Source organism: Mya arenaria, chromosome 3 (assembly GCF_026914265.1).
Source record: "Mya arenaria isolate MELC-2E11 chromosome 3, ASM2691426v1".
In the NCBI taxonomy this organism is placed as follows: domain Eukaryota; kingdom Metazoa; phylum Mollusca; class Bivalvia; order Myida; family Myidae; genus Mya; species Mya arenaria.
The window spans coordinates 63,953,251-63,979,598 of record NC_069124.1 but is presented as its reverse complement, the minus strand read 5'-3'; the positions used below and the strand labels follow the sequence as shown (position 1 = coordinate 63,979,598).

Below are 26,348 nucleotides of genomic sequence, written 5' to 3'. Positions count from 1 at the left end.
AAGGACAAGGATAAAGCCAGACAAAACATTCCCTTGTGTCAAGTGGGGGAGGGGGCTAGTGCTTTCCTTGTTGGAATAAATACCCATCTTTGAGAGTATAATGTTTTCTGGGTTGTCTGTGTTGCGTCCGTAGCATGGGCAGCAGGCACAGAAGTCGGCAATACAGTCTTCCACCACCTGTATATTCTCCTCAAAATCCATCAGGTGAGTCTTATGATCCTTCTCTGGAATGAATGAGTAAAATTGTGTGTTGGGCTTGTGCTGTAATTAAATGCATTTCTTAGAGAATCTGGAATGGGGGCAAAATAACATGGTATTTTTCATAAACAAGGCAGCCAACTTTACAGTCCTTGGTTAGAATTGTTTCATTATATCTATGTAAATGTAGATTCACTAACATATACAGCCTGGCATTCCTATAGCATTTTGAATTGTACACACATACACATAAGCAAGCAGTCTTTATCTGAATGTTTTTCGTAAGTTTGGTCTCCATATATTATATTGGGTAGGAGGGTAGTTCCCTACCGAATAAGTATTTAAAGACAAAAGTATTGTTTCAAGGCAATCAAAGTAACAACATTCAGTGGTTCACAACAAACTTTAACCAGTTAAAAGTTACATAAATATATTCACCCCTTAGCCTTCTTTTTTATTCCTGATCTAGAGATTTAAGCATTAGCCATTTTCATGGTACCAAAATTAATTGTGTACATAGCCAGACCTGGTAAGAATAAGTTGGTCAATAACGACAGAACACATTCTATTCTTTGATCTACATATAAAAGAAATAATTATTTTGATTGCTTGAAAAAAAAAGAAGGAAACCTTCGCATTCCTAACTTTTTCTTTGCCACATGTTTGTACAATATATACTACTATGGGTACAGGCGAAGTGGGCAGACTAGGGTCTCCCAAATATGGCCCTACCTGGGGTGGCCCTCCCCAACACTGTCCTTCCTGACCCTCTGCAAACAGGGCCCTACCCAACTTAGTCCTCCCCAATATGTCCTTTCCAAATATGGCCCTTCTCCATATAGCTTGGAATGCTCAGATTGGCAAACCATATTATCCTTATTAAAAGCCCAGATTGTCAAACAATGCAGCTCAGGTTGAAATATTATACAGCCCAGATTGTCAGACAGTTCAACCTAGGTTAAAAGACAATATTGCCCAAATTGGCTGACCATATGTACATACTGTAAAAAACATAGATACCTTTTTCTATCTCTTTATCCACTTTTTCCTTATCTTTTTGTTTGTCCCGGATGTCAATGTTCCTCATAATGTGATGGCACTGTGAAAGATTTATCAAATATGATAAAATTTAATCTAAACCTTTAACATTCTTGTTTGCTACAATCTCTGCCACATACACCAAGCATTTTGTATAAATAATTTAGAATAGTGCAACATTATAGTTAAAAGAAGCTTTGACAAACCAGGTAAGACCGCAGGGCTGGACGGAAAAACTTGGTAGGATTTTCGAAATCTTCAAACTGCTCAATCTTGTTCATACGAAATGGTGCACTGATAAAGTCCACTGAAATAGATGAAAGGCGTCATGTCACTCTCAATCTATATGCTGTTAACTAAAGGTATTTTTTTTCATAAAACTAGTACATAATCAATATTCAAGCTTTAATTTAGTATTGAAAAAAAGCCCAAGGGGTCCCATGTAAGAGGCTTAATCCCCAGCAAGAGCACTCTTCAGACAAATATGAGGTTCAAGCCCCAGCAGGGGCACTCTTGAGACGACGTTGGGAATGGTGACATTCCCTAATATGAGGTTCAATCCCAACAAGAGCACTCTTTAGACGACCTTGGAAATGTTGACATTCCCAGGTATGAGGTTCAATTCCCAGCAGGGACACTCTTTAGACGATCTTGGGATTGGTGACATTCCCTAATATGAGGTTCAATCCCCAGCAAGGGCACTCTTTAGACGATCTTGGGGTTGGTGACATTCCCTAATATGAGGTTCAATCCCCAGCAAGGGCACTCTTTAGACGACCTTGGGAATGGTGACATTCCCAGGTTTGAGGTTCAATCCCTAGCAAGGGCAATCTTTAGAAGACCTTGGGATTGGTGACATTCCCAGGTATGAGGTTCAATTCCAGGTATAAGGTTCAATTCCCAGCAAGGGCACTCTTTAGACGATCTTGGGGTTGGTGACATTCCCTAATATGAGGTTCAATCCCCAGCAAGGGCACTCTTTAGACGACCTTGGGATTGGTGACATTCCCTAATATGAGGTTCAATCCCCAGCAAGGGCACTCTATAGATGACCTTGGGGTTGGTGACATTCCCTAATATGAGGTTCAATCCCCATCAAGGGCACTCTTTAGACGACCTTGAGATTGGTGACATTCCCTAATATGAGGTTCAATCCCCAGCAAGGGCACTCTTTAGACGACCTTGGGATTGGTGACATTCCCTAATATGAGGTTCAATCCCCATCAAGGGCACTCTATAGATGACCTTGGGGTTGGTGACATTCCCTAATATGAGTTTCAATCCCCAGCAAGGGCCCTCTTTAGACGACCTTGGGATTGGTGACATTCCCTTATATGAGGTTCAATCCCCAGCAAGGGCCCTCTTTAGACGACCTTGGGATTGGTGACATTCCCAGATATGAGGTTCAATCCCTAGCAAGGGCACTCTTTAGATGACCTTGGGATTGGTGACCAGTACCAATATCTGATATTTAACTGACCTTATAACAAAAGAATACAATTGTACATTGACTAGTGTAGTAACTTATCAATGAAGGAATAATGGAACAAAATCTGACCCTCATCCTTGTCTGTGTCAAAGTGTCTTTCTAGGAATTCTGTGAGACGGTTTGTACGCATGCTTGGTAATGCTTCTTTCTGTAAAATGTTAAAAAAAATCAAGTAGGTTCTTCAAATAAAAAATATTTGAAGTGATACTTTTCAAAAAATTAAATATGGCTACAATTTTTTTTAACTTTTCTCTTTATCTATCAAGCACCAGAAAACACTTTTCCAAACATAAAATTTAAACCTTTAAATGTATTGATGACAAAAGAGCACAACAAATAGAGTAATGTAAAGACAAATAAACAATTAAGTAATAAAGTGCTCACAAACTAGCAAAAATGTCAATATTGCAAACAAGCTACCGTACTTGCATATTTCTGCAGATCAATAATACAATAGTCATTAAAACAGGTTAAAACCATTTTAAAATTGTTGTCAAGGGATTTTTAAGAAAGGTACAAATTGCAAGTCTCTGACCATCAAAGGTTGTGTAGCAAAATAACACTTAAATGCTCTAAAATGAGTTGCATCATAGGATGATTTTTAGTCAAAAGTTATTTTATGACATGTTTTATAAAGTGCAATTTATTCTGAACGCACAAAAGTTTTTTTTTCCAAATTGAGGCTTCTCAATTAAAAATCTTATGACATAATTTACATTTATAACAAGCGAGAAGAGTCTCTTTCTACCCAAAAGCTACAGGAAAGTTAAATAATATTTAGATCATGCTTTGTAAAAACTATTAAATGATTAAGAAGAGTGAGTCCTTTCTTCTTCTTAAATTGTGGCAACCTAGCTATTAATTATTTAATTAATAAAGAAAAACAGCCATATTTTTTAAGGGTAATATGTTTTTATTAGGGATGCAAACGAATATTCGAATATTCGATCAAAAGAATGGTATTCGAATATTAAAATCGGTATTCGAATATTCGTTTATTTTTTACTTTTTTTCTAAATTTTGTTCCATCTTGAACATTTATTTAACATTTATATTTAAAGATTAAAACGCTCTAATTTACCCTCGTTTCGTCAATACACCCACGCATGTCACCAATTATCGAGGCGCGAGCATCTAGACAATACACAGTGGCGCGTCAAGTGTCAATTAAGGCCCATCATCATGGCAAAATAAACAAATAATTTTACGTGTGCCGTCCCCTGCCAATTAGCGGCAATGAAATAAATAAAGTTGAAAGGGGATTGGAACCTATTTTAAACGATGCCAATTAAGGGTTCGTCATGTCAGCAATAACACAAAATATTTCTTTTGTATGTCAATTAAACTGAGCAATGTAGCTAAAATCGCACTGAATATAATGCGCATAAAATTTGATGTCCATCATTCCTTGTGAATAAGCTCTCTCGAACTGTTCGGAAATAAATATAACAAATACACGTAAACAAAATAATCGACAAAATGCCTGCTTCATCTGAAGTTTGGAATTATTTCACGCGGTCTGTAGACAAGAAAACAGTGTCGTGCAAGTTGTGCAGTGTTAGTCTTACGTACTTGGGAACTACCACAAATCTATGGAATCATGTGAAAGGAAAACATCCTAGTGCAAAAAATGAAAATGAGAGTAAGCAACAAACCATGAAAAAATTTACTGTGTCAGATCAATCAAAAGTGCTAAATTCTGAGGATATTACTAGGATTTGCCAGTGAACTTGTAGACAAGATTATCTTTCTAAATAAGAATAAGGTGACCTGTGACATTGACGAATAAATAGCTTGGGTGATATCAAAGGGATTCTAAGACTAAGTTGGTAGTGAAACAAGCCAACATATGTGATGTATGTTATTTAAAGCAACTGTTTATTATTCTTGTTTATGAATTAAATTCAAAGTGTTTTGTGTAATATAGAATGTACATGTATATAATTTTGTTATCCTAATAATAGCATTATTATTTAAAATATTTCACAATATACTAGTTAAAATCCAAATATGTCGTTTTCTTTATCTTTATTGGTATAAAAACAAGTAACAAACGAAAGACGGTTACAAAATAATAACAAGTCGACGGAAACCAGACCGTTTGCAACGGTGAAGATGCCATGACCTTGACTTTTGATATATCGACGTAGTTTTTGTAATGAAACAATATGACATACTAGTATAATTCTAGATAACATATGCAAAGTTATTTTGAAATTGCACAATAAAGCCACTAAACGTATTACAGACGACGTCATACAATCCGACATCAATAAAATTATTCGGCAAATGTCATACCGGAAGTCATTATTTGGAACGCAAATGATCGATGCAATATAGAAGTTTTTAGACAATCTTGCCTGTGATCGAATATTCGAATATTCGATCAAAAGAATTACCGAATATTTGAATATCAATTTTGCCATTCGTTTGCATCCCTAGTTTTTATCTGTACCTGTATCATATCCTTTTTTATTCCATATTGTTTTTATCATTTAAGTCAAATGGGTTAAAAATCATAATGCACTAAAGTTATTTTTTTTAAATATTAATACATCAACCTAATTATTGACCACATAGCCTTTCACCACAAATCTATGTCAACAATAAAGGGCAATAATTTGCATTATGTACAAGTTAAAGTTATCTAACTTCATAAATTTAGAAGGTTGGATAGTAGAAACACATTTCTCAAGTTTCAATACAATACATGATGTATTTGCTGAGAAAATGACTTAAAGGGGCTTACACGCAAAACCTTAATTAACCAAGGTGTGACGCTGACGTTAGGGTGAGTAGTATAGCTCTCCTTATTCTTTGAATAGTTAAGCTAAAAATAATAACACAAATAAAAACTACACAAAAAATGAATTGCCCTACAAAACAAGCAGTTGAGCAACGCTATTCCATACTTACATGTATTGTTTGTTTTTCGGACAACTTTAATAGAGAGTATTAAAAGTAAAGATATTAATAAGTAACAAATGAAATACAGTTAAATGCCGTCCTTAAAATGTTGACTACTCTTACCCAACCAATACTTTCAATTAGTCAGTATTTTTTTTTATAACAGATTGATGATTTTACACAAAACAAAATAACAACATAATTTTTATTTTTACTCCAGACCGGTTTTAAACAGAGAGTCACAGAGCAAATGCAACCCCCCAATGTTCTTGTTGTTTTTTTCAGTCAAACAAAGGGGAATAAATCAATAGATATAAAAGTCAGAGTTATGCACCTGCCAACATGTGTACCAAGTTTCATACATTGATATCTTGAACAGGTTTTTGAGTTACGATTGCTTGTACATGTCAACAACACCAACACTTAGACACTTAGTCTAATGCTCTGACAATATCTTTACTTTTTCGAGGCATTTTGGGTGTGAATGTAAACAAACAACATTTTAAAGACAGACTAACTGTTTGCTTACGCTATTGTGTTAGAAACCTAAAAGCAAATACAAAAAGAGTTTGTCAGTAAGAAGATAATATTGAATGAGTTACCAAATTCTCCCAAATGAACAAGAGAAATCAATCTGACAAATATTTCTAAAATCAAGTTACATTCTATTAATTTGCTATATTTAAGTTTTTAAACATTGCTATGTATGAATTAATATATCATTATATTCCATGGCAAACACTCATTAAAATGTTGAGTTTATTTAAAGTTTTTACCAGAATAAGATAGGATAACAGTATGTAAAATCTATAGAGTATACATATTCTAGCCTAAAAGCACCTGTCCAGTACGTACACATGTTAATATATGAATGACCATTTATAAATGATTTAATTGGTTAAGGGCCGGCCAAAATGCAAACTTTGTTTGAAGGACCAAAATTTTAAATATTAAAAAAAATCAATTTTTATTTAGGTTTGAGGTTCAATATTTACCAAGCATATTTCATGTACCGGTATCTGTTGCAACATGTTAAGCTGTGATTAGGAGTTGAGCAATTTTTATGAAAGAAGATTTTATCAGATTTCCAATCAAAAAGCATTTGCTTTTTCCTGCAAATGTCTTAATACAAAATAAATGTGTTTACGAGTCAAAATTATCGGATCTACTCAATCTGCAATGCATAAGGCTTTGTTGTGATTGCAGCCATTTTATAGAAGATATTTACATTATTGTAACCAGGAAATGAATTTCATCCACTATTTTCTATTATTTTTGAATAATTTTCCTATTTGAAAAGATATCATCAAGAACTCTAAAGACAGTGTTGATTAGGTAGTCTGGATCATTTTGACACAAAAACAAACTAAAAAAAATAATGATGACACACTTTTTCGAAAGAATGTGAATGCTGTTTGATCCAAAATCGGATAAAATCTTCTTTTGAAAAATTTGTTCAACTCCCTACTATCCCAAAACATTGTTACCAAGAATGTATGTTTCACTCCCACTAAAGATCGTTCCTCAAAACTGAATAAAACATGAACCTTTGAAACGTTTTACCTTCCCCACCCACTTTTGCACTGTGGAAGGCTCTTAACATTATTATAATTTGAATTGAAAGCTCTTTTGAAATATGCATTCATTGCTTAGTTGCAGCGCCTTTGTGTTGCTCACGAACAGAGTCGGAGTTTTGAGCAATAGAAAAATATTAACATGATAACACTGCCAATGAAAACAAAGGCTATAAAAATAACACTGCCAATGAAAACAAAGGCTATAAAAATACTCTATGGCATTTTTTTTATTAATCCTGTATTGATATTATAAACATATTTTTATGTTATTTAATTTTTTTTAAATAATACATATTTTTTATATCTTTTATTCAATCAAGGACTAGAAAACGGGCCAGCAAACCTCTTGATTATCAAAACATCACCATAATACCCTAAACAGTTATTGGTAAAGAAATGCCAAAGGTCTGGAAATATTTCAACAATAATTATTAGCAATAGCAATAGCAATATCATATTTTCTATCAATCTACTCCTTAATTATAATCTGAGGATTGAAATATTGAGCAGATTCCAAATTACGTTTTACACAGAACATAAGAGGTAACATTTTCAATTTAATATTTACAAAAATTACCAATATTCACATTATTGTTCATTCTTTATATGGCAGTATGGCAACAAAACCACATAAAGTAAAGAAAACATTCATTAGGAATTAAATTATTTGTATGGCAAGAACACAACATGAGGGGCAAAACAACAGTAACCATGGACTTTGAAGGATATGGTCAGATCTGAATCTGCATGTTCAAGCAAACATCACATGCAAGCTAACTGGCGCTCAACTGGTACTCTTGATTACATATGAAGTGACATGACTAGGACAATGCATAGTCATATGAGGCGATATGACTACAACAATGCAGAGTCATATCAGGCAACATGACAAGGACAGTGCATAGTCATATGAGGCGATATGACTATAATGACAATGACTAGTCATATCAGGCAACATGACTAGGACAATGCAGAGTCATATGAGGCTATATGACTATAATGACAATGACTAGTCATATCAGGCAACATGACTAGGACAATGCAGAGTCATATCAGGCAACATGACTAGGACAATGCAGAGTCATATGAGGCAACATGACTAGGACAATGCATAGTCATATCAGGCAACATGACTAGGACAACGCAGAGTCATATCAGGCAACATGACTAGGACAATGCAGAGTCATATCAGGTAACATGACTAGGACAATGCAAAGTCATATCAGGCAACATAACTAGGTCAATGTATAGTCATATGAGGCGACATGACTTGGACAATGAAGAGTCATATCAGGCAACATAACTAGGTCAATGCAGAGTCATATCAGGCAACATGACTACGACAATGCAGAGTCATATCAGGCAACATGACAAGGACAATGCAAAGTCATATGAGGTGACATGACTAGGAAAATGCAGAGACATATGAAGTGACATGACTAGGACGATGCATAGTCATATGAGACTACATGACTAGGACGATGCATAGTCATATGAGGCGACATGACTAGGACAATGAAGAAGCATATAAGGCGACATGACTAGGTCAATGAAGAAGCATATGAGGCGACATGACTAGGACAATGAAGAAGCAAGCATATGAGGTGACATGACTAGGACAATAAAGAAGCATATGAGGCAACAAGACAAGGACAATGAAGAAGCATATGAGGCGACATGACTAAGACAATGAAGAAGCATATGAGGCGACATGACTAGGACAATAAAGAAGCATATGAGGCGACATGATTAGGACATTGAAGAAGCATATGAGGCGACATGATAAGAACAATGAAGAAGCATATGAGGCAACATGACTAGGACAATGAAGAAGCATATGAGGTGACTAGGACAATGCATAGTCATATAAGGCCAGATGACTAGAACAATGAAGAAGCATATGAGGTGACATGGCTAAGACAATGCATAGTCATATGAGGCGACATGACTAGGACATTGCATAGCTATATGAAGTGACCTGACTAGGACCCTGCAGAGTCATATGAGGTGACATATTAAGTGACATGACTAGGAACCTGCATAGTCATATGAGATGACATGACTAGGACAATGCATATAGTCATATGAGGTGAAATGACTATGACCATGCATAGTCTTATGAGGTGCAAACTATGGCCCTGCACGGTTACATGATGTGACATGACTAGTTAAATGCATAGTCATATGCGGCAACATGACTTAGACAATGCATAGTCATATGAGTTGACATGACTATGACCCTGCATAGTTGAACAATTGACATGACTACGATCATGCATAGTCATATTAGATGACATGTTTATTTAAGGAATGAATTGCGGGGTTGATGTCATTATCGGAGTATGAACACAATTGGGCTGGTCAAAGTGTGTGGACTCCATGTGTACTTTGACCAGCCTAATTGCGTTCATATCCCCGATAATGACGTCAAACCCGCAATCATTCCTTATATTTACACCAATAGTTCATTATTTCATTCAAGAACTGTTAAAAAACACTTCATTTCATTTAAGAAAACCTTTCACTAGTCCTTTCTTTCATGAGGTCGCATGACTATGACCCTGCATATTCATATAAGGTGGCATGACTATGACCCTGCATAGTCCTATGAGGTGACATGACTTTGACCCTGCATAGTCGTATGAGGTGACAAGACTATGACCATGCATAGTCGTATGAGGTAACATAACTATGACCATGCATAGTCGTATAAGGTGACATGACTATGTCCCTGCATAGTCGTATGAGGTGACATGACTTTGACCCTGCATAGTCCTATGAGGTGACATGACTATGACCCTGCATAGTCCTATGAGGTGACATGACTATGACCATGTAAAGTCATATTTGAAGACATGACATGACTAAGACCATGCAAATTCATATAAGATGACATGACATGACTATGACCATGCATAGTCCTATGAGGTAACATGACTATGACCATGTAAAGTCATATTTGAAGACATGACATGACTAAGACCATGCAAATTCATATAAGATGACATGACATGACTATGACCATGCATAGTATTAGAAGGTAACATGGCTATGACCATGCAGTCATATGAGGTATCATGACTATGACCATGCATAGTATGAGAAGGTAACATGGCTATGACCATGCAGTCATATGAGGTATCATGACTATGACCATGCAGTCATATGAGGTATCATGACTATGACCATGCAGTCATATGAGGTATCATGACTATGACCATGCAGTCATATGAGGTATCATGACTATGACCATGCAGTCATATGAGGTATCATGACTATGACCATGCAGTCATATGAGGTATCATGGCTATGACCATGCAGTCATATGAGGTATCATGACTATGACCATGCATAGTATGAGAAGGTAACATGACTATGACCATGCAGTCATATGAGGTATCATGACTATGACCATGCAGTCATATGAGGTATCATGACTATGACCATGCATAGTCATAGAAGGTAACATGACTATGACCATGCATAGTCGTATGAGATGACATGACTATGACCATGCATAGTCGTATGAGGTAACATGACTATGACCATGCATAGACATAGAAGGTATTAAACATGACTATGACCCTGCATAGTCATATGAGGTGGCAAAACTAGGACAGTACAATATGATACAAACTACTCCATTTGGAAGGAATCAGAGCAGAAATAATCTACATGTATCTACCGAATTTTCTTTTGGATTGAAAAATTCTGCGTCAACAGTTATCTGGAATTGGAAGCATCACAAGTATTTAATCATTACAAAATGGTTTAGATGGGTATTAAATGCTTGGAAAAAAAATCCCACCAGAAATTATATCATTTGATACAGTCATTGATATGCATATGAACAATGATGAAACACATGATATGAAAAGCACTAGCTATTCAGAAACCACTTACAAGGGTATAGTCCTGCAATTGGTTGACGATCATTTTTTTTCATTGTTATAACTCCATCTTTTACAACAGAAATACCAATAAGCTAGATATTATAGTAAACCCTGCATTCACTGTTGTTTTCCAGGTTAGTGCCTTTACAAGAACAAGATAAATAAAATATGTTAGAAAAGCCAAACTCCTATTTTGCAACAGTTCAAGCATACAGATTTTAGTGCAACATGGACAAAATCAGGTTAATTGAGTACAGGGCTTGAATTTAACTTTTTTTGATACTCGCAAATTTTTGCGATTGCTTAAATTTTCAACTCGCAGAACCAGACACTCACTCGCATTTTTTTAAGGCAAACCAATGTGTTTGCTAGGAAAAGGTATATATTGTATGGAAAACAATGGTTAAAGGTATAGTGTAACTGTTTTAATTAGGGATGCAAACGAATATTCAAATATTCGATCAAACGTTTGGTATTCGAATGTCAAAATCGGTATTCGAATATTCGAAAAAAAGTTCAATAAAGAGAATAAAACACATTTTGCCTACAACACTGATGTCGTTTATAAAGTTTGTTTGTCTTGTTTTTACAACGATTGGCCCCTAATGCCAGAGGTGTGAATGTGATGACTAGACACGCGTCATGTGTCATTTAGGGACATATTGCCGGGTACTATAAAAAGTCCCCCTACTTTTACAATAACTAGCTTTGGATCGGCTTTAACACCAATGTGTTGTCTTGGCTGCAAATACTGTGCGACATAGCGCGAATCGAGGTGATGATATGAATGCCATGTGCTACAATAATGTTGTTGCATATATGCGCTTTAAACTGTTTCCATGTTTCGATACAATTTTTGTGCTTTGAAATGGAATTTAGGATATATTTCCATTTATATATTATGTTGTACAATAGCTGAGTCCAATCCACCTATGTTTTCGTTTTACTATTTTACTAGAACCACGTTGGTTTCGGGTTTCCATAGTTATATTTAGTCAATTTAGAGGTCAATCTTAGAACGAGGCTGATCATCCTACGGAAAGACCCTCCATTGTTTGACTAGAAATCCATCTAATTTCACATTGTTTACAAAAGACAGCAGAATTGAATTATTCAATTTGTTGTTTGTCTGTTTATAATGTATTGCTTTTTTCTTCCTGAAAATGGAGAATTTCAAAGGCTCATTTGGGGAAAATCAGGGTCCGCAGCGCGTACTGGCTTCGACAAAGTAAGGTTAAAATGCCCCAGCAATTACTTTAGGGAATAATAATAGTAATTTACTACATTTTCTAAAATACGTATTTCGGTGATCGAATATTCGAATATCGATCGAAAGAATTACCAAATATTCGAATATCAATTTTGCCATTCGTTTGCATCCCTAGTTTTAATAAATGATCATGTAATTTTTCATTATTGATTAAACGATATCATCATAAATGTAACACTGACAATAGTTCTGAGGAAGTCTGATCAGGCCAGTATTGGTCTGTTTAATGTTCAACTTCCTCTTCCACATTGAAACAGTTTTAACGAACGGATTATTTCATTTTGGCTTCTTTTTTGGAACTGATTGATCATAGCCATCAGCGATTTTAAAATCAACATGCATAAAAAACTTATCTTTTTGCTTGTCATCATTTTTTAGACTGTGTCTCGATACGATTATCGCTAAAAACAGCCGCCAAAAGTTTAAACGAAAGACCAGTCTACAAAAATACATAGTAACGAGTACCTGCCACATTATAACGAGTACCTGCCTGTGCGCAAAATGTTGTACGTCATCAGTTTCTGTGTGATTATCGGAAAACGAGAGTAGGCATTTCTAAAATTAGTTTTATATCTATTGTGCAAGAATTGATCACTGATTATTTTCATATCTATTTCAAGGATTGCATATTTTCTGCAAATTTTGAACTCGCAAATTTTTGAGAGTGTCTTTACATTCAACTTGCATTTTCAAATTTTGGCTCGCATTTTGTGAGCGTGCGAGTGCTAAATTCGAGCCCTGGAGTATAAATGAATAGTTTTACCAAGGAATTAAGACAAACTGCATTTTTTAAGCCTATATCCAACCCCAACCTCTCACATGATCTGTTGAAACCCTGTCTTTTAAAGCTGCACTCTCACAGATTGAACTTTTTTATTTTTTGTCCTTGAACGAGCCAATTCATGCGAAAGTGCAAGGCAACCAGTGATATAAAACTACAGATTTTCATGTTTATGTTCCAAAAATGATGTTTTATTCATTTTTCTTAAACCGTAAGCAAGGCTTTAAGCCATAAAACATTAAATTTTGAACGGAAATATGAAGATCTGCGATCTGATCTTTTGTCAGCAATCTTATATCACTTGCTGCAGATATTTACGCAGTAATTGGCTCCTTTCAAGACAAAAAATAAAGAAGTTGTAAAAACGGTAAATCTGTGAGAGTGCAGCTTTAAAGATCTTCCACTGTCATTAAGACTAAATGCCTTCCACAACCCTATTGTGTTAAAATACTGATATTGATATTGTGAAACAGGCTATATATATAGTAAAGCAAAATTGATGCTCAATAATATCAAATAAATTCTGTAACAAACAAATTCACTACTACATGTACCTACCCCTTTCAACGGCATTTCCAACTTGATCAGCTCTGCCTCCTTGCACAAACGTTTGAATGGACAGTGCAGCAGTTTATACATGGTACCCTTAATGCACTCCTCCTTGATGGAGAAACCCTCTCGACTCAGAGCTGCCTCAAACCTTTCCCTCATGTCCTCTTTCTTCTCCTCATTCTCCCTTTTATGGACAAGAACATAGTCTATTCTCTTCTGTTCGGGCGTCAGTTTTGGCCCCAGTGCCGTATATCTGCGCTCGAAGGCTGACAACTTGTGTTTTTTCTTTTTCCGCCTGTGTCGAAGCTTTCCAACCATCTGTACGGCGCTGATGACCATTGTTGATTCATCATTTTTTTTCTCCATACTTGTTGTTTACCAAGGTCTTGGACTGTATTTACATGAGCAGCATTTCCTGCAAATTTTCAACAACATAAAATATTAATAATGATTTTAAAATAACTATAAGGAATTCTCTGAAATTGAAATTGATTATGTTTTACTAGAATTTTTGCACACATTAGGTGGAAATCTTTATTGGAAAATATTATTGATATTACGATGTAATTTTATTTAAATTCATAAAGCAAGAAAAAAATATTTTTACTTATACGTACATTAACATTAGAAAACAGTCATTATTAATATTGTGCTACATGGTACAGAACCCACCCCCCCCCACCCCCCAGTAAATCTTAAAAACAGTACCCTCTGATAACAGATGCAAACTTCAGATACGAAGTAAAGGAATATGTAAATAATCCCATCAATGTTCGAACTCAGAACAGGAGCTTGTTACTTTTTAAGGCAGTATTTCAAAACATTTAAGAAGAATACTTCCATACATGTTTTTGACCTGGAATTTGAAATACAGCCAACTCTGTCACATGGCATTTATCTTGGAGTTGTAGCTACGTCATCTCAGTAAGAAACACACAAAAGAAATATCAGAACAAACACATATATAAGTCCAAAAAGGTATGAATTATAGGTCTGAGTACTCTATCAAAGGACTTGATCAATAACTGGCCAATACTGTGGCAGCAGCTAGATACAGCAGCGTCACAGGGTAAATAGTCACCCAGGGTGGAACACGAACTATCACAGAATGCGGCTTTACAGGTAACACGGGAATCAATACTATCTGGAAATAACTATTCATTTCACTAACAAAGAGCATTCATTCTGGAAATAAGCATTTCTAATATGGTTAAAATTCAAAGAACTTGAGTAAATAAATAAGGCTTTGCAATTTTGACACCAAAGGTGATTAATAATTAATTATTGATTCTTCTTGGTAATTACACACTAAACTGAAGTCAAGCTACCAACTTAAGTTTCATAGTTAATTCAAATGTTTAAATTTAATTTACTGTACTTCTACTTTCTCAAATAAACTTAGCATGCACATGAGTTTAGCAAAGAAAATATGTCAATCAGCTAATAAAAACATGATCATGATGCCTTTTTGCAACAAACAGACTGTCATTTTTTCAATTTACCGGTAAATGGTTTGTTGACGTGAAACCAATGCAAAATGTAAATGTATGGATCCTTAACAGGTGTATGAGCCTGCCCCTAAGTTTAAGTTCCAGAGTGATATGTAAAACAATACTCTCAATTGCTGATGGCTGCAGACAACTTTGTCCATTGACAGGCTATAGGTGTTGAACTTTCAGAACTCACTTGGTGTATTTGAGGGGAGGAAAGGACATGATCTTTCGATGCTCCAAAACCTCCAAATGCTTAGTTCATTTGTAAACAGTAGTATTACCAAGTGTATATTGGGTGTGTTTCATCAAGCAATCAATCAATCAAATAACAATGCAGCTTTTTTAATACATTTTTTTTTAATTCAAGTTACAAAAGCAGGACAGAGTAACATAAGATACTGTTTGAAAAATTGTACATTTTTTTTACCATTTTCTTTTTTTTCTTTCAATTGTATCATCTGGGTTGTATTCACCAGCATCTTAAGTCTGAGTTTGAGCCTCATGACTCAAAATTAAAAATCATTATTTGGTTCAATAGTTGTCATTTAAAGAGCAAAAATGGTAAAATTGGCCACATATCTAGGATGAAAATACCATATTTAACAATTTTTTACACATTTTAGGCTGCATTAAAGATAATTGATCAAATTTAAAAATTCACATTTTTTAGTTTGAGTCTCAAAAGCATTCTTTTAATCATCTAAAATGATATATTATCAGCCATAATCTAGCCTACATGGACGTTTATAGGCTTGTTTTGAGGAAACACTGTATTTGCCAATTTTGAAGGCATCTGGTGTCTACATGTAGTCCCTTAAGATCTTGTTTCTTTCAATTGTACATGTACTATGTCATCTCAAGTGGTAGGACATTTATTAGTTGGAAATGGGGAAAGAAAACACTGTCTAAATACGGAAATAAAAGTGCTTTCAATGACTTTGAGCTAATGATTCTTGTATCAGCTTAAGTGTCAGCTTAATATTCAATTCAATATTTTTTTGGCATTAAAGGTATTAATTTTTTTTTATAGCATATACATAATACAAATACATATGCAAGGCATGAATTTAGATAACAATTGTTTTAACACATGAGCAGAAAAGAAAATTATAATTTTTTGCTTTGCTGGCCACATGTTGTATGGTATTTTTTTTTTTTTATATATATTTGGCTCTTAAAGGGACTGTTCACCAGATTGGCACAAAAAAGTATTTTCTGTAATGAATCTCAGGACAATTCTTTAATAGAATGTGTAACACTTTGATATAAAAAAAATTGTGTCAGAGACCGGGTTCGATCCCATGTCGCCAAAATTGCAGTTGAGCGCTGTATCCACTGAGCTACAAAGGATTACTCTACATAAGTGGTATATTTAAGCTATATACCTAACTTGGTAATATCACTGGATCACAATCATGCATAAGGAATGAATTCTACTAGGAAGACATACCCAGTAAACTTTTTTAATGGAAAAATACGAAATAACTGCTAAACTTAAATAAATTGTAATTTATGTGGTACTTCAGTTAGTTAGTTTCAATGCATTTAACACTTTGATACCAAGTTTATGTCAGTTTTCGATCTTCTCTTTTTTTCTTGCAACTTGGTCATCTGCTGCACAGTTGCTTTAAAGGGACTGTACACCAGAATGGCACCAAATAAGTTTTTTTCTGTAACAAATCTCAGGACAATTATTTAATCAAATGTTTTACTCTTTGATATCATTATTGTAAAAAAATACCAAAAAAATACTAGCCAATCACGCATAAGGAATGAATATTACTAGGTAGACATACCTAGTAATCTTTTTCAATGGAAAAACACGAAAAACCTGCGAAAAATAAATTCATAGTAAACTATGTGGTATTTCAGTTAGTAAGTTTCAATTCATTGTACACTTCGATACCAAGTTTATGTCAGTTTTCGATAATTTTTTCTTTTTTTTGCTATTTCATCATACGGAGTACAGCCCCTTTAAGTCTGCGTGTTTCCGACATATTTAAAAAAGTGATATTCACTTTCAATCATTCTATGGTTGCTGTAGATGCATAATTCTTTGAGATATTGGTGTATTTACATATCTACCACGTTGAATTTGTAGATCAGGTGATGATGTCCTAAATATAGACATAGCTTTTCTAAACTTTGAATCTTCTTTTTTTCTTTCTTTTTTTCATGGACACTTTCGTTTATTCAAAAACCTTTAGGTACTTTTCTAATATACTGAACACTGAACATTGTTGACAAATGTTTAAAAAGCCATACAGCAAAACAAAATTATAGTGCTGACAGAAAGATGTGACACCTTCTGTAGATATTCTACCTAATAAAAAACTCATTTTTGCAGGAGCATGTATTAGACATTAGTAATGCAAAAAGGTTAAAATTTAGCAATTGGAATTTAATTTAATACATGTGTTTTATTGTAAAATAGGTATGTTGTCTTTACAACTAACAGGGGTATTCATATTATGTTGACACCTAATCATAAGTGAAGTCTATTGGTTTCAAAACACAAAAGCTCTAATTTAAAGAGTGCAGCATTAGGTATGTCAACAACATACATACATACATTTGCCTTTTCTATGAAGTGTTTTTTTCCTGAACAAATATTGGCCAAAGTTAGGCCTCATTTCAAGTACTGAAAATGGAATTTCCAATTTCTGTTTTGAAAACAAAATACAAAAAAACACATGTGTATAGATATATAATAAAGAATATTGAGTATTTTTTTTTTTTTTGGCAATCAAAAAGGCCCAGGCTGCATTCCAAAAGTGGTAGAAAAACACTGGTTTAGGGAAAGCTTGACATTCATATTGTATAACCCACTACATGTAAGCCTGTCCGTGATTATGACTTCAGTGTTTATTTTGCCACTACCCTCTTATCGGATTAGCCTGATGTCATTTATGCGATGATATACGATCTCTCAATTATCGTATACTCTTTAATACAAACAAATGTCATCAATCACCTTTATTGAGCAAAAAAACCCAGTTACAGATTTTTTTTAATATTTAGTAGTGAGGAATTATTACTTCAAATTATAAAGACTGATAGTATTTGTTTGTGTGTTTATACTGTAGTGTATGAGCACACCAGGGCACGCTTTCAAATTTCCAAATAATCACTAGTGTGCTTTATGGAATTTACTCACATGCCCTCTTCCATTCATACAGAATGGACATAGGATGAACAATTGCAGTTAGTCTGAAATCTAGATTCTGCGAAAAACAGAAACCCACGAAATTTTATTTTGAGTACCCGTTCAAAAAGTACCCGTTCAAAATGTAATGTTTTGTATCAAATAAGACATCACTTAAATCATAGCATGCCCTTTCAAAAGTACAAATACCTGAAACTTTCATACATGTATGTGTAAAGTGATGCACTTTTAACACTATATATGAAATATCTTGTTTATTATAGATATCTCTTACAGGTTTTACTATATGATAATTGTACCATTGCGGAGGTATATCATTGCTTTTTTGTGTCTGAAGTCCTGAAGAACTCTAGAAGGGATTTCAAACCTAAGCGAGTTCTTCAGCAATAATCCTGCATAATTTTTAAAACTCTTCTAGTATAAACTGATATATGTGAAATGAATATAACATAAATGTTTGGTGATTTGGTGATTAACCTTAAACAAATTACTAAATAATGCGTTTATGGAAAACATTAATTACTGATAGCAAGATTGCATTCTTGTATATAATAGCTCGAAACACACAAATATTAAATGAATGGTGGGTCCTAAAACGTTCATTCTCCATATACAGGTCCAAAACGACATGGGTTTTTGGTCCAGTATGTCATGTCTTTAAATAACATTTTTTCATATTTCATGTTAAAGACTAATATTTGAAGGGCACCTTTGAGAAATATTTTAGTTAATCTACTGTAAATTACTGTGTTTCAGCAATGGTAGCAAGACCAACTGAAAGGACCGACAGATACGTTACATGACATATGAAGTTTTATGAACATTTTCATATAAGGAAATAAGGCATGTCAAACTCTTGTAAATGTTAGTTTAATTTCATGTTAGCAAATAAAAACTTTGTCAATGTAAATAAATAGTGAAAATAAAAAAATATGTTGTCTTTTGTACATGTATGGCTCGATTTTTATTAACACATTTATAATTGCCTCAAATTTTTATTGGTTATATCAACATGAAGCATGTTAAAAGCGTTGTTATACGCAGAACTGTAAGACTAAGTCTATATTTTTGAACTGTAATTGGTAGTCATTGCGATTTACATAACAATCTGAAGCTAACAAAACGCTTTACAAGATGTGTAAAATGTAACGTATCTGTTGTTGTATGCTAATTTGTTATTTCAGTTTATATTTATAATTAAACAAACAAATATATTATGAAAAACAAGGAAAGCATTTGTTTTGATCAAATCTGTACTAGATACATAAAACTATGTTCTTTTAAACATTAACATGAAGTATAATGCAGACATAACGTATCTGTTGCAACCAAATTAAAAGTCTAAAACATATATGTAACATTTTATAACTATTTTGTCAAAACAACAGTAACATTAACAGATAGAAAATGGTTTGAACGGTTTAAAGTCAATAAACATTAACTCTGAAGTGTTTATTGTCTATATATGTTTTTGTTTTTGTTTTGCTTATAACGTATCTGTTGAAATAAAATGTAAATCTAGATCACATTCTTATATTATTTGTCTGGTCCATACACAGGAAAAGTTACCATACAAACATGAACTGAACGCTCAAAAATCCATTGACAGTATCGTAAAAAGTACAACGGTGGAATAAACATGATTTCTATTAAGCATTATGTCATGAGTATAATAAGTAATACTCAACACATTTATGTTGCAGACTGTCTGATTCTCGAAATAGTAACAGCTGACATTTTACCCTTATTTCGTCAAGCTCAGCACAAGACAGCGTGAAGAAACGACGGAATCGATCAGCTGGCGCAGGCTTTTTGACTTCCATTACAATTTTGTTCGATTCAACCCACAAAACATCCTTTCGTGATGGCCAACTGAACTGAACTTTGCCCCTGTGCATTTTTTTCGTCACAAAATTTATTTCTGCGGTTTCGCTCGACCCATCAGTATCAATCACCTGTCTGATATACCAGTCATCGTCTTAAATGGCGACAACGTAATTTCCCTTTGTGATTTAAGAGGCAGAATCTTTGTTGTGTGCCGCATCTATATTGCTATTGAGCTCATGAATAGTCCAGGTGTTACAGGGTTTTTCCATACAAACATCACAGTAACAAGAAGTTTTTCGTGACAGAAGTTGACCTTTTGCAAACCGAACAGCATGTAGCTTCATAGTTCCATATATGACTTTGGCATTCATGTTTCCAATGGTTTCCACTGCAGTGTCATAGTCAGCCTGTGTGTAGAAGATGTAAGAGATAGATTTTTCGTTTTCATGAGCATATGTGTAATAGTCTGTGGCATCTTGAATTGAGACTTTGCCTTGTCGACATGCTTCAGATGCCATTCTCTTACAAGTACACCTATTCCATCGCACACACTCTTACCGTGGCCAGCCTCAAAATAATCCCATGAGGCATCCATCCTGAACATTTCTTGGTGTTGTGTTTACTAAGTGAAACACATTCCTGTTGCGATATTGAGATGATGGCGAATAGGTCCAATAATGGACCATCTCAACATTTGGAAGCAATTCTTTTACAACTGGCATAAGCCAGTTAATGATAGCAAATACAGCAGCTGTGTTGTGGTTGTTGACATCTGAAATAAAAGACAGGTTTTTGTGTTCAAGAGTCCCATTCTGCTTAAAGTATATAACGACTGGATGGATCGTGACTGATGTTGCGTTCCAATATGCCGATTGTATCTCGTCTGTATTCTGGCACGTGTAATTTTCGGCAAAATCCATTTGGATCAATGCTCTGTTTTCGGGAAGATTGTTTTACGTTTGTGTACTGATTTTTTACCCTGGAACAGTGTAAAAGAAATTTCTGGAATTCAGCTAACATTGTATCTTTAAACTCTTCAAGTGTTTTGCTTTTCTTTACTACTCTCTTTCTTTTTTTTAACCATCTACGTCTACCCTTTGGCATTCGTCGTATTCTATTTCCTCTGATGATAGATACCCTTCGTCTTCATATCATAGATGAACGGACAGAGGCATATATATCTGAAATTCCCATAAAATACCTTATGTCTCAAAATGTTATTCAATTAGGCTTTAAACAGAAACAAAACAAATCGATGATACAAAAAATCGAATTAAAAATTGACATACTTACTTGTGAAGTCAGTATATTGTCTAATTCAGCATCCTCAATTTTAACTCTATATGGTTTCCATTATTTAAACTCTGAATGACGCAAGTGTGACATCATAAGAAAAACTATATCTGGTAACGTCATACAAAATGTTTCATTACACGGATTGTTCTTAAAATGCAGGTACTGGTACCTCTTGAATCTATGATGTAACGTATCTGTCGTTTGTAACGTATCTGTTAAAACAATTGTTTTAAAGGAGTGGGAACTTTGTTTTTAGTACAAGAATCATTTTGTGTCAATATAACACAACCTCTGTTTACACTTTATGGATATAAATGTTAATTAGTGCCTGGATATATATGCATTGGTTAAAATATATGCAAAAATTGTCGTAACGTATCTGTAGTTTATTTTTGAAATCTTCCAGCGTAGCATGAAAAGGCTTACATTTTGTTATCCTTTGTTGACAACGTTAAATTTTGTTGACTATTTTTCTATTATATTAAGTTATATGATATAAATTGGTAATTTAAATAGCTATATTTTATGTTAAAAGTTCCCTTACCTGTATGTTAAAACGCCATTACGTATCTGTTGCAAAAATCGCCGACATCATAAAACTCGACACTACATGGATAATTTAGAATTATATACTCATTTATGTGTATTTTTGCTAAGTTTGTGTCTAACTCGCATGAAAAATATATAAATTGGTGTATTTATTTAAATAAAACCAAAGATCAAATGGGTACCTTTTTATGCACCCCCGATCGCCGACAGCCAAAATGAGATACTTTTAGATATTAAAGGGTATTTTTTTTTAAATATAGGAGTAGTTAGACCTACTATTATGTATGCTCCCATAAGATGACGACCTGGTTTATCGAAATATACATAAAAATGTATATTATTAAAAAAAAATACAATATTTAACCCATTGCCGACACGATTATTCAGTATTTGGACCTGTATATGGAGAATGAACGAAAAGATTAAGGTAGAAATACAGTGTTTTATGCACCTTTCTTTCAAATTCAACATGGTATCCTACATAAAAACCATTGTTTTCCATAATAATCTATCCTTTTTGGTTAATTCAAACAATTGTGTTAATTGTGGTATAGCTTATTTGGGAGTAAAATAGCATATTGGATTACAAATGGTACCAGAAGCTCGCTTGCCTTGCAAGTAGTAAGGAGTTTCAAAAAAAAAGGTTACCAACTTGGCAAATAGAAATGACCCACCCGGCTACCCTCAGCAATTATTATGCTCACTGTAGGTGTTTGATATTAACGTAAGATAGACAGATATATAGTCTAAATCTTACCCCAAAATCCGAAACGAACCATCCGAAAAATGGTACCATAACATATTTCTTATTAAGGGCTGTGTAATGTTTGGTTCTAGAAAAATCAATACTTACAGAAACATGTGGTATCAACGGTGCCTTATTTAACATAGTTTAGTTGTATCTAGATTTATCATATTATTGAATAAACTAAGCTAATAGAAATAGTATTTACACAGTATCCAGGACATGAAGGGAAACAACTCCTCCAAAAACCTAAACCCTACATGAGTATGTTTAACAGGGTGCGGGGTGATACAGGAAAACAGAATTCACAGGAAAGTGAAATCGACTGATAACTCGTTTATCGTTAACATTTTTTTATTTACACATAATGCAATATGTTTCATAAAGGGTTTATATTTCAAATTTTATTGAAATCGATCAAAACATGAACAAGTTGTAGGAACTATTCGAAAAATGTACGGAAATGGACGTGAAATCCAATTTTGGAGTTCTAAGTGAAAAACACTCAGAACTCATTTAACATTATCATTTTTTCACTTACATTACAGGATGGGGATTCTTAAAAAAGCTTCAACGCTCAGAGAAAAAGGAATAAATGATCTTGAACGACAACTTACAATTGTCACAATATATTGAGTCAAGGCCACATGCATAAACACAGACACGTACTTTAAGGAAAAGTCCCCATTTTGTTAACAAATGCAACACAAATATACACATGATGTAACTTGATACAAATAGAAGTGTGTTTTTTTAAACACAAACACTTAAAATCCGTTAAAATATTCAGAACGTTTCGTTTATATATATAACAGTACATGTAATGTAAATAGCATAAGTAATAAAAACAGACCAATGACTATCATTTTCATTTTTAATTGTTCATACTTACTATACAATATATTTTTTTATACTATTTTTATATTAGGTATAATTATTACAAAAACCATTTCCTCAAAGAATAACTTTTATTGTTGTTTTATTAAATATGAAAATTGTTTTGATAAAATTACAAGATCCCATCTAAACTACTAACGAATAACCGAAAATATAAGTACCCGTTCCAGATTGATGTTTCGTGAATGATGATTTTATCAAATATGAATTATAATATTGAAAGTATTTTCGTCATCAATGATACTAAATTATATCTGCTTTTATTTGCCGATGGCGGTTTGATATTTGTTCAGACATTACCTACCTTACAGTCAATACTTAATGATCTACAAGTCTATTGTGGTTATGGAACGTAAATGCATCGAAAACTAAAATAAATGATATTTAAAAGAAGGAGAAAAATGTTCATTTTTAACCTAAATATCACAAATCTATAAATAGTTCAATCATTTAAAGATTTCAGAATAACGTTGTTCAAGAATGGGAAGTGAAATAGGACACTGGAACACATAGTGTAACACTCCCTCTATGCCTAACTTACACTTTTTGTTTATTGTTTACAATCAAATATACACTAATAATAAGTCGAATATTTATTAAAAACCTTAATCCCCTGTAGGGCCGCGTTCCCATGGCGTTCAAGAAAAATCAAGAACGCTGATCTTCGCGGGGTAGATTCGGAAGCATCGCCGTGGCAACGCAGTGGCGTCGGCAGTGAACGCGATGGGATAGCATCGAACGCTGAGCGACGGCGCGCACTTTTGAGCATGCCTAAAACAAACACCGTCGCTCAGCGTTCTGGTAAGAGCGGAGTGGGTCGCCGTAGAAGCGCAGTCTCCTACAACGTTCCGGGATCGCCAAGAGCGCGCACAGAGGTCGCAATACGAACGCAATGGTTATCGGTGGCGCTTCCCCGGCGATCGTTCGGCGTTCTCTGAGATGACACGTCGACAGCGCAGTTTGAGCGAAGTTAAACCGTAGTACACATGCAGTGCACGTGCCGAGACAACTCAATGCAGGCAGTCGGAAGCGCCATGAAAGCGCAGTCAATCGTCAACTAGAATTCCGTAAGAACTCAGAAGAACGCCATGGAACTCCGAAGAAACGCCGTGAAATCGTCATATTCATGACAAATATCATTTTTCCCCTGCGATCTCACGGCGCTCTGCGAAATTTAACAACGCCGTGCAATCGCAGTGGCAACGCGGCTAGATGTGACAGGGGCTACCAGTTGTTCTTGTTCTTTACTGAGTTCACTGGCATTTTCTGCTTCAAAGCACCTGCCGAGCCTACTTTCTAAAAAGGCCAGTGACTGAGTTCTATTTATAGTATTTTGTAACTCAATGTTTTTTTCGCTAAACCATACCACAGGCGGCAGTTACGTTGTCCGTCCGTCTGTTATTTGTTTATTTATTCGTTCGTTCGTCCGTGCGTATAACATGAACAATCAAAACATGTACAGTAAATATAAAAATATCACAAACATGCAAATATTTATAATCCATGACATACACACCATCACTGAAGATGCCACAAAAAGGGTCCCGTAGAACTCTTAGTTTCACTGTGGTCCTTATTGTCAGTGGCATGACATAGAGAGGCAAGCTTACATTTAAATTTAGTAAGATCACCTTATAGTATTGCTTTAAATTAGTAGCACAAAAAGTAATTGAAGTAGACTGATTATATCTTTATTACAAATATACATGTAGCATGGCTCAAGTTATGAGTTAAAGATATATCACAAATTCACTTGAGCACAAAGTGTTTTTTTTTTTTAATTAACAGTTATCATATAAGGAACATGATAGATTGTTTAGTTACAACTCATTATTTTCGGATATTTTACTAGAAATAAAAATAGCACTTATGCACAATATTTAAAAATCAAAAGTGTATCATATAAGACTAAATTATCAAGCATGTCTGTGTACTATAGGAATGTATTTTGTCTTGGGAAAATGTACCATATAACCTGGAGCATGGCTATTTTTTACCTTAATAACATGGCACAGGATAATCTGATCAACTCCCTTATCCACTGGTAACCAGTTAAAAGACTGAAATAGACTTGTTCCAATGTAAGATCTACAGCCAAGTTGAGTACTGATCTATTTATATTTTTTGTGTAGCCTATAGTTTTAAGATGATGATTTATGGAACAAGCATAATCATAATAGCATTTGAGAAAAGCCATTACTGGAAAATTATTTGTATGTTGGTTCAAAATGTGCAATAATCTTTTGTTGCGTAACTGGAACCTAAGTCGAGAACTGGCCTTCTTGTTAACCATGGCTGCGAAACAGTGGCTCCAGCTCTTTTAGGAGCTGTGCATAAAAAAGAGCCAATGACACTTCCGAGCTAGAGCAAAAGAACGGATATCATCCTAAAACGTAAGTATGACTCGTTTTTTTTTATGTAATATCACAATTATGAGGGCTTATTTGAGAAATTGGGGAATGCAGTGCCATATGAATATGTTTAATCTTCACACGTATTTCGGTTATTTTTCTAAACATATTGTTTATGGAGTTATAAAACCGATTCTCCCATCAAACAAATGCATGTTTACAAATGAAAGTAGAACATTTTCACCAATATTCAGCTGAATTTTACTCAAGAAGCTTACATTTAAGATAAAACCAGCCTTTGTCATCAAGCCACTGTGTG

The 26,348-nt window shown here is 34.3% G+C and overlaps 1 protein-coding gene across 5 annotated transcripts in view; it reads right to left on the bottom strand.

The window, feature by feature from the left end:
* LOC128228166 (anoctamin-4-like) overlaps positions 1-23,001 on the bottom strand; it is a 50,982-nt gene extending 27,981 nt beyond the window's left edge. For all 5 annotated transcript variants that reach the window (XR_008259894.1, XM_052939322.1, XM_052939321.1 and 2 more), the window contains exons 1-6: positions 22,890-23,001; positions 13,712-14,120; positions 2,795-2,873; positions 1,443-1,543; positions 1,219-1,297; positions 84-224 (exon numbers count right to left, since the gene is read on the bottom strand). Coding sequence is in view for 4 of the 5 variants with exons in the window: in XM_052939322.1 (XP_052795282.1) it covers positions 84-224; positions 1,219-1,297; positions 1,443-1,543; positions 2,795-2,873; positions 13,712-14,071 (760 nt within the window). In the remaining variant the exon portion in view is untranslated. The remainder of the gene's footprint in view (positions 1-83; positions 225-1,218; positions 1,298-1,442; positions 1,544-2,794; positions 2,874-13,711; positions 14,121-22,889) is intronic.
* Positions 23,002-26,348: the final 3,347 nt, after the last annotated feature.